Genomic DNA, 9,925 nt, shown 5'->3' on the forward strand with positions numbered 1-9,925 from the left:
CAATTAATTAACTTAAAAAATATGAATAAAAATGGAAAATGTTAACGAGTGCTTCTGGGATACTCTTTTAAGAACCATAAATAGTAAGTATTTACGAAAATACATGTAATCAATGCATTGAAAATCAAAATATTTAATTTTTTAAAGAATAATTGCTTATTATAGAATGCTTAAAGAATGTCCTGGAGCACTCGTTAACAAGACCTAAAAAATTTAAAACCAACTTGAAACCGTTAAATAAGGGATTTTAGTGTAATTTAGTTAAAAAATACTCCATCAATTTCAAAATGAGTGTCACTTTAGCAAAAAAAATGTTTCAAAATGAATATCATTTTACATTTTCAATACAACTTTAATTTTTTTCATCCAACTTTACCCTCAATAAATACTCCAACTTTTCTCTCACACAATTTTCAATGCAATTTTAAGTTTATCTTTTTCTAATAAAGTAATGGCAGTTTAGTAAAAGTGTTATGTGTAATGATTATTTCATTCAATTTCTTAATTTGTGTCTCAAAATCTTAAAGCATGTTTGGTGCATATGTTAAGAAGACATGATATGATAAAACTATACTATCTTATTTCAATCCGCCGTTTGGTGCATCAATACATAAGAAAGGATAATTTAAACTCATTTCTAATCCTATCCTATTCACCTTTTGTTACTTTTATCCTTAGTATTTGGTGGGTTAGCAACATGACAACTTAAATTAACAAAAGCGTGTCCTCTATTTCTTAGAAGACCCTGCTTCGACTCCCTCTGTTCTACGATTTTCATGTTTTGTTCTTTTTTTCATATTTTCTTTTACCTGAATAAAATAATAATAAAAAAAAAAGGCAAGTGAAATAAATCAAGAACTGAAAAGGTAAGTACAAATCGGCCAAAAAATGGTGGATCACTCAAATATGATTTTACAACGTGTCATTTACATGTTTGAAAGCCAAAAGAAGCAAAAGCTCATGTGGCCACTCACGATGAGTCATGATGAACTACTTGTAATTCACATGCACTATGGTCTATGGTACACTTTGCCTCCTTTGTCACCAACAACCTCATTTCCTTCTATCTATGCATTCAATCAATCTCATATACACATATACCTCTACATACATACATACATACATACATCAATACACATAACAAAGTAACGTTATTAGAGTACTATGAGTAGTAGTAGTATTGCATGCAGAAGAGGATGAGACAGTATAATAACTAATTCCCTCTCATTCACTTCCAGTTTGCAGTTACCATGGAATATAGTGAATTTGCCTAGAAGAATTAGTGAGACTTTTCATACCCTTACAACCATTCAAGACTCAATTCCAACCAATAAAACTTTGCTCTTATGTACTACATTCCCTGCCACAAAAAAGCAATATCATAAACCAAGGTTCTTGTTAATGTACTATATATTTTTAATCATTACAGAAAACAAAAATAAGTAATATATTATATATGCATTTCATAACTGATGAATTGAACTTACTCTGAGCTGAGGAGATATCTGAATATATGCACATCTACGACCTAACGAGCAGACGCTGATCCTTCCATTGTTTGTTTGGTTTAGAACAGCTTTGTATTTTCGTTTCTCAAGATGATTGGAAAAACTTTGAAACCTCTCTATAAAGTTGTTCAGCTTCAAATGGTTTTGAAACATATCCATCCATCCCACACTTAGAGCATTCCTGGTGTGTAGCCTGCATCACATCTGCGGTCATAGCCAAAATGGGTAGATGAACAAACAGTTCTCTGTCTTTCACACTGTTTTCGATCTCTCGAATTCGACGTGTAGCTTCAAACCTGTTGGGAAATGATTATTAGTTAACTATGTGCTAATATAGAATGATATGTGTTGTTGTGTGCATTGATTGTTTTCAATGTAATTCAAAAAGTGTGCTAAGTTTTGCTATTGGATTCCCTGCAGTCAAATAGTCACACATCATTCACAAGGGACGTTTGATCTTCAATTAGAGAAATTGTATTCTAACTTTACAAAATAGGTTAAAACTCAAAAACATGAAGTCAGAATGTGAATCGTCCAATCAAGATCGAACTGTTCATATTCACAAAAACTTGAATGTGTGACAGCAGGCAATCCATTTTCATCCTAGTAAGAGTTTTCAATGAAACTTGGAATTTAAGTTCAAAAAATAATTATCAAGATTCTAGAAGAAAGAATTCAATCTGCATACCCATCCATTTCAGGCATTTGAATATCCATGAAACATGCATCAAATTGATGGGGTGGCCTCAGCATAGTGATGGCTTCTATTCCACTGCTTACACAAACCACACCAGCTCCATATTTTTTCAAAGCACCAGCCGCTACCGTGCGATTCACACTATTATCATCTACAATAAGAATCTTTCTCCCAGAGAGAAGATGCTTGAGAGACAAACCCTGATGTTCTCCGTTTCGAGGATTCCCTTTGTTCCCAACACCCATTGCTCTTTGTAGTGAAGCCGCAAGCATACTTGCTCTCAAAGGTTTTGTGACAACTGTTGGATTATGAAGACATGATGCCGTAGAACCCGCTCTAAAAGAACTACTAGAATTAACAAGAATGAATAGTTTTGGAGGAATCCCTTTTCCTTTATCAATTTCAACAACTTTCCTAATGTTATTCACAAAGTGCGATGAAATACTCGAGTCTCTATCCCAAACCTCCTGTTCAATCAGGATCATATTGACAGATGCATCCCCATCGGTTACGGTGGACAAACCTTGCTTCAAATCTGAAACTATTTCAACACGAACGCCAAGCCTTTGTATGTGATATCTCGACACTTCAGCACGAACGGGTCTTGGATCAATAACTAGTGCCGCCATACCATTAAACTCTGAAGTTGCAGGATGAGGTTGGTTATTGATTTGTTGAGTTTTAAGCTCATTTGAATTAGGACATGCATTGGTGAACACAGCTGTAAATGTGAAAGTGCTTCCAATCTTTGGTTCGCTCACAAATCCGATTTCTCCATTCATGAGGCCAACTAAACACTTGCTAATGCTTAGACCAATACCAGTTCCTCCGTGTTTTCTCGAGATGGATGGACCTACCTGCATGAATGGAGTGAATATCATCGGCTGTGACTCTAGAGGAATACCATCGCCTGTATCCTCTACCGATACAATCAAACTGATGAGATCGTTGGAGGAGGTGGACGAGAAAGAACCAAGAGGTCCCTCGTGACTGAAGGCTCTGAATCCTTCCCAGCTGCGGCGACCATCAGCAACTGGGAAACCACTTAATGTATGTTCTGCATCTTTAGAAGTGGATTCTCTCTCAACTTCTATTGAATGGAAAACCTCCTCAACAAGATGGATAGTCACAAATATATGTCCTTTGTCTGTGAACTGCCAAACAGTTGCATATTTTAGTTTTCATATTTTGACTTGTAAATTAGTCAACAAAATGAAATGAGTTTAAAGAGGTTTAATAGGACTCGATGGTATTTTACCTTAATCGAGTTACCCATGAGATTTGTAATTATTTGTCGAAACCTTCCAGGATCACCTATAAGCTGTTGAGGAACCTGATCCGAGACATAAACTGCTAACTTTGCTCCCAAAAAAGAATAAAACCAAACACGTAAAGCCTGTTAAGTTATGATTCTGAAAATTTCAACATGGTGGTAGAAGTGCATCAGAAGAATAGACAGATATATTATTACCTCTACTCCTTTTCCTTGAGATTTCTCAGAAAATAGCGATAACACATCGTCCATAATTGATCGTATATCGAACAGCACAGCCTCGAGCTCTATCTTACCAGATTCAATCTTTGCCTGGTCCAAAACTTCATTTATAATTGACACCAGAGCTTTTCCACTGCCTTGTGCGGTTCTGACATATTCTTGTTGGGTTACATCTAGATCAGTGTCCATGAGCATATTCATCATCCCTGAAAATCCAATTTAAGAGCATGGTCATGGATGAAGAAACCATAGATATACTCTGGATATTGTGTAAATAGAAAGCGAGTTTTCAACTAACCTAAAACACCGTTCATTGGAGTTCTGATCTCGTGCGAAACAGTAGCAAGGAACTGCAATGTTGACAATTGATTCATGTAATATCATTGGTGTAACCTGAGCCTAAATAAATAAAAATTTAATAGTGACAACAAAAATTGCATACCTGGGATTTAGCAACATCAGCTGCTTCAGCTCGTTTTTTAAGCACCATCATCTCTTGGTAATCATCCTCTACTTTGGCAATTCGACTCACAGTTGCATGAAAAATATGTCCAACAAGGAGTGCAATAACAAGGATGCCAATTGATGTACCCGTCGCCAACCTTGGAAATGGTGGTTTCTGTTTGAACCTGTGTCAGCATCAAACTTAAAATATCATAACAGTTTAATCAATGTAAAAATTAGTAAACAATCCATACCATGCGACCCCAAAATAGTGCATCACAAGTTTTATAAGGCTAATATATCAAGTTTTTAGATAACATATCTTGTACTTAATGTGAGATAGCATCATTATCCTATCGTAACAGAGAATGCAGAACTTTGCAGATATACTCTATTCGTTATGATAGAAGTCTCTGCAAAAGATCAGCTTAAAATTTGATTTCTAAGTACGGATTTCCATTATTTTTCAAAGTTAATTCATCATAAGGACAGAAACTTATTTGGAAAAAAAGAGCTTTCTGCTGCATTTCTCTTACCTGCAGTGCATCTCATGCTTCCTGAAAGGATCTCCAAAGTTAAGAAAGCTCACATGATAGAACTCGTCACCTGATACATCAGAACCATACATGGGAATTGAGTGTGTCTGATTTGTTGTATCATACACATTAACAAGCACGGTTTGCTTGCTAGCAAGTTGTTGAAGCAATTTCTCCACTAATGACTCTATTTCAAACACCCCACCAAGATACCTGCATAGCAGTTAGTTAGAACGTTAACCATGTTCATGAATTGTTTACCCCAAATCGAATAAAGTGGCTCACTAAATCATTTACTTCAGAACTAGAAGTTAGCTAATTCATATTTAGGCCATGTTAGGATAAACAAGTTAATTAAGCGCCTAAAGCATAAACACTTATCATATAAGTGTTTATTTATAAGCTATTTCTATACCAAAAGATAAAATAAAGTCAAACTGTTTTCATATATGCTATAAACTGTTTTCATAAGCTATCCAAGATAGCTTATGGAAATAAGCTGAAAACAACTTATGGTCAAGTCATAATTGTTTGTATAAGCTCTCACAATCAATCTTACAAGTTCTTATGCTCAAATAAGTGAATCTAAATAGGCCCTTGACAAAGTCCAAAACATATACACACCCATCAGTTGCTTGAATCCTTTCATTTGGGGTAGCATTTGATGGAAGATCTCTCTTGTAAACAGCAAATGTGAGGATAACCCCCAAACGGTTTGTTTTCAACAGTCTGAAAGGGGCAGTTAAAACCCCTTTGCCTGATTCCCTTGCACGCAACACATTTTCACGGTCTTCCTGTTGATGAACAAGTTAAGAACAACGACTACAAAGTACAAACCATAACTCCACATTTAATCTCACAAGAAACTTACCTTTCCGGAAAGCACATCAATAGATATGACATGTGAAATTGTATCTTGTGCAAAGATGACAGGAGCATATTCTTCATGGATAGGGGATGGTTCCAATTCATCTGGTACATAATCATCCTCATGAACCGGGTTCTGCTCCATGGTATCCATCCTCTTAATACTCCACCCTTGTTGCTTCTCAAATTGTTCCCTTTCAGATTGAAGCACCCTTACAGCATATGCAACACCACTTGTAAGTGGCCTCTCAAAAGCAGTTCTTTCTGTATACTTTGCAAAAGTTTTCTGCATGTTTTACAAGTTGTTATGCTCATTTGTTAACATCACACTACTGATATCAGCGTCTTAGATAAAATATACATTTACTTCATTTCTATTCAAAAACATAAATTCAGATGGAAATGAAGGCTTAAAACTTGAAAACCAGAAGGAAAAGATAAAGCTACTACATAGTACATAATTGAAAAACTAAGTGATTTGACTCAACTGGTTAATGAACTCATGCTAAAGATGAATTGTTTAGGAAAACTCGAGTTCGAATACTAACTTGAACACTATTTGTCCAGACTTTACTTGCCTCCCGACTCAATTATCAGGAGCCCCTTCATAGGGGAAGAGAAGGGTTAAGACAAAACAAAACAAAACAAAACAAAAAACACAAGATTGAATTAGATCCTTAATTGCAAGACAGTGAATAGAAAGAGTAGGTACCTGGTCAATGGCAGAAGGATTCTTAGCATGATGGAAAGTTGAGATCAGAATAGACATGGCTTGAATATGATTCATACTAACATTAAACTGATCTTGTAACATCCTAGCTCTTTCATCACACATGCTAGCTAAAGTCTCTTTCCTCTTTTCAGTGTTGTGTAAGTTAATACCACAAAAGATCCATAAAGACGCTATAAACCAACCCAAAACCCATGCCAGCAACAATTTCCTCCACAATTCTCTCCTAACTCTTTTAGAACCAATACACTGATAATACTGTTGATGGATTTTACATGTACTTCCCAAGATCTTCTCCCACCATTTAAGCCACATCTTTCCACCATCTCCTAAAAATCCCATCTTTGTGTCCATACTAATGAACCAGTTGATATAAATTAAAGATACAATCCAGCAACATAGCACTAAAAGTAGATGCCCCACTTTTAGACTAAACCCAATTACATGTAACAAACTCATCCACAACAGTAACCAACACTAGTGAACAGAAATGAACCACACCACCTTCAAATTCATGAAAAAACAAACTATATGAATAGAAAAGAAACATGAGACATGACAAGTTTGAGAAGAGAAGATGCTATCTTATCCAACCAAAAGAAAAATAGCTTTAAATTCAAAATGGTAACACTATAATATGAAATTCACACACGCCTTTAAAAGAATCAAAGAATCATTAAGAGTTTCTAATTCCAAACATGAATTGATACTTGTTGTTATCTTGTCAGCCACAAGCTACCAACCAAGAAAAGAAGGGCCAAAAACAAAACCTATAAAGATTCGTTTTTTAGCTTAATTTTCAGCACACAGTGAACCTTGCAGTGTTCTTCAGCTAAGATTTTTCCAAAACCAAACAACGTAAGCAAGGTGAAGTGTTCAAGTTTTAAAAGGTTGTTGCAAAGGAATATGTTTTTGTGGAAGACAATGAAAGGTTGAAAGACATAGAAGTTAGAAGAATGAAACTCATAGGAGAATTTGCAAAAGACAAGATAATAGGAATATGATGGCAACAATGTTTTCTGGTATTGGCCATTATCTCTTTTCAACTATCCACTCAAAAATATAAATAATATAAATAAAATTAGATAATGAAAAATAATCAATTATTTATCAAAATGTTCTTTTGTTGATATATAAAAATCATTTTGTTATCATGTAATTGGTACAAAGTATTTAACATCGTTTTTCTAATGAAAAATATTAGTATATTAGTTGCTACGTTAGTATTTTTCTTATCAAGATATGATTATTGGACCTTCAATATCAGTTGAATTACACAATCTTTCATTTTTATCATCGTTTAACAATGAATGATTAATCGAAATTCTAAAAATAATAATATATATAATTTGGAATGATAAAATAGTAGAAGAGAAGAGAACCAAAAAGGTTGGGTTCCACTTCCACTGAGGAGAAAACAGTGCTTTTTTGCTCAACTTTGTTTTGCTTTGTAGTTGTGTTCACATATCCCTATCCAACCATACGTGCCACTACACAACTTCTACACGCTAAGTCGTTAACTCTGAGCCTTCTTCAGTGTACCTTTAACTTTGCATAGCTGTATTTTTTGTTGACATAAATACCCCTGCATGGAACCAGAATTTCAACAATAAGCATAAGCTTTTTTTATCCAACATAATGGAATTAGATACCCTTTACTTTTCTTAATTTGCCTAGAGACACATGGTCTAACACTCAAAGTAGGTAGGGAAATAATAATAGGATAGGCATATTTTTTTCTATGCTTGGTATTATTCTATCAAGGTGTTACTATATCTATCAACCAACAAAAATAAAGTGTTACTATATCTTCATGTTTATTTTTACTGTTTTTCTTTATTTTTTAATTTTTATATATCCTCCAATGATCTAAGTAGTGTTTTGTAATTGTTGCAGCTACCCTTCCTCATTCATCGTACTTACCCGAATTCAGTCGCAAAAGTGAACAATTTACATCATTAATTAGTTTCATCATGGAGACAAAATTTGACACTTTATGGGAGAAGTTTCTTTGTGTTTTGTTGGGAAGTTTCACTTTTTTTTTTGCCTACGTAAAGAAAACTGGTATTCATTTTTCCACAAGAAATCAATATTATTCATGTAGTTAATATTTTAATTTTTTGGTCAAGATATGTAGTTTAATATTAGTATCCACCCTAGGCAGTAGAGGGAAAAAAGTGTCACCAAAGTAGAGAGATATTATTATGGCAAATTAAACCATAGTACAAATGATTGTTTTTTCTTGAGGTCCATACTAATGATTGTTGATAAAACAAAATGTACCACTAGTACAAAAACAACAACGTTGTATTGACAAAAAAAACACTATTGAATCTAGGATAGTTACTAGCTAGGTAGGGTATTTATTTTGTTAATCATTGTAGTATTAGATTGTGCTATTTTATTTGCATCACATTTTATTCGCAAACACATCATAAATCTACATTGTAGGAGCCAATTATTTTTGGGTGAAAAGCCAAAAAAAAAAAAAAAAATCAATTATTAAAAAAAGGCAACAAAGATAGGATATTGAATTGAGAATATGGGAGTAAATTAAATGAGGGCTTGAGGGGCAAGATTGGTAGTGGGAAAACAAGTTACGGCGAAAGTGGTTGTATGGGGTCAGCATCTAAGTAAGCATAAAATAGTGAATTAGATGAAAAGAGGTGACAAGGAAAAAGTGTCACTTTAATGTGGGATGAATGGGGGGTTCAGGTGGAAGGAAGGGTTGTGAGGAAGTGATTTGGCTATCATAAATAAATTCACATCCATAGATATAAAAATTAAAAAGAAATTGAGTGGTTCGTATTTTAGATTACAATTTGTTCAAATTGTTGACTTACTTAAAACATGTTATATGTACAATGTAACCATGTTCTAGTCACTCTTTTTGCAACAAGATCCCACAATGACACAACGTTCTTGTGTCTACGGGAGATGATTTTAAATACTTTTTTCATAGATGATTATCTCACCAGATAGATTGCTCAACCTTCATTGCATATTCAAATCAAATAAATTTAGAAAACCATTATAGCAGGAAAAATAATTATGGGTACCACCACCTAATGTAATACCTTACCTAGATAGATATGACCCTTCTTTTTCGTATTGTCCTTCTTCTAACAATACCACGTCAGCTCACTCAGTTATGTCTTTGTACCAAGTATGGTATGTTCTTTCCACAATGTGTAACTTCCTTTATAATGGTTTCATTTCATTTCTGCGACCTCTCCTTGTTGGCTTATGACAGATGATTGGACATTCCAGAGAAATCTGTTAACACACAACCAATTAAAAGCTAAAGGCATGTTCCAAGTCTAGGTATATCAATACTAAAAAGATCGTTGAAAAAGTTAAACAGTAATCGGAAAAAAATATAAACCAGTTCTTATAGTTGAGTTTTGTGACTTTGATTAGTGTTAATTCAACGAAAACAATGAATTGAGTTAAGGTTTGATGTGCATATTAATTTTCTATTATTTTTGTCAATCTGAGACATATTCAATCATTATCTCTAGAAGGAGGGAAATGTTTATTGTCATTAAGGTTTTGAATAGTTTTTATTAATAAAAGTTTACTATTCTTCTTGTCATGAGATTTGAGAATATGACTTTGATTTGTGTTGATAGTTGATTTAACAAAGAT

At 34.0% G+C, this 9,925-nt stretch overlaps 1 protein-coding gene across 1 annotated transcript; it reads right to left on the reverse strand.

Annotated features, from left to right (window-relative positions):
• Positions 1-867: 867 nt before the first annotated feature.
• LOC11427019 (histidine kinase 3) lies at positions 868-7,321 on the reverse strand. Its single transcript, XM_013605761.3, has 11 exons — positions 6,260-7,321; positions 5,552-5,833; positions 5,305-5,474; positions 4,681-4,893; positions 4,143-4,329; positions 3,999-4,050; positions 3,677-3,906; positions 3,464-3,562; positions 2,197-3,359; positions 1,488-1,804; positions 868-1,360 (listed from the first exon to the last, which is right to left on the reverse strand). The coding sequence occupies exons 1-10, from the start codon at positions 6,734-6,736 to the stop codon at positions 1,594-1,596; spliced, it is 3,084 nt and encodes a 1,027-aa protein (XP_013461215.2). The 5' UTR covers positions 6,737-7,321; the 3' UTR covers positions 868-1,360; positions 1,488-1,593.
• Between the last annotated feature and the right edge of the window lie 2,604 nt (positions 7,322-9,925).

This window comes from Medicago truncatula, chromosome 3, assembly GCF_003473485.1.
Source record: "Medicago truncatula cultivar Jemalong A17 chromosome 3, MtrunA17r5.0-ANR, whole genome shotgun sequence".
NCBI lineage: Eukaryota > Viridiplantae > Streptophyta > Magnoliopsida > Fabales > Fabaceae > Medicago > Medicago truncatula.

Excerpts from the sequence above, each read along its gene's own strand:
- LOC11427019 (XM_013605761.3), bottom strand. The coding sequence starts at position 6,736 with ATGAGTTTGTTACATGTAATTGGGTTTAGTCTAAAAGTGGGGCATCTA. Across the intron at positions 3,360-3,463 it reads TCATGGGTAACTCGATTAAG|TTCACAGACAAAGGACATAT; the intron begins GTAAAATACCAT and ends ACTGTTTGGCAG. Across the intron at positions 1,805-2,196 it reads CAAATGCCTGAAATGGATGG|GTTTGAAGCTACACGTCGAA; the intron begins GTATGCAGATTG and ends ATTTCCCAACAG.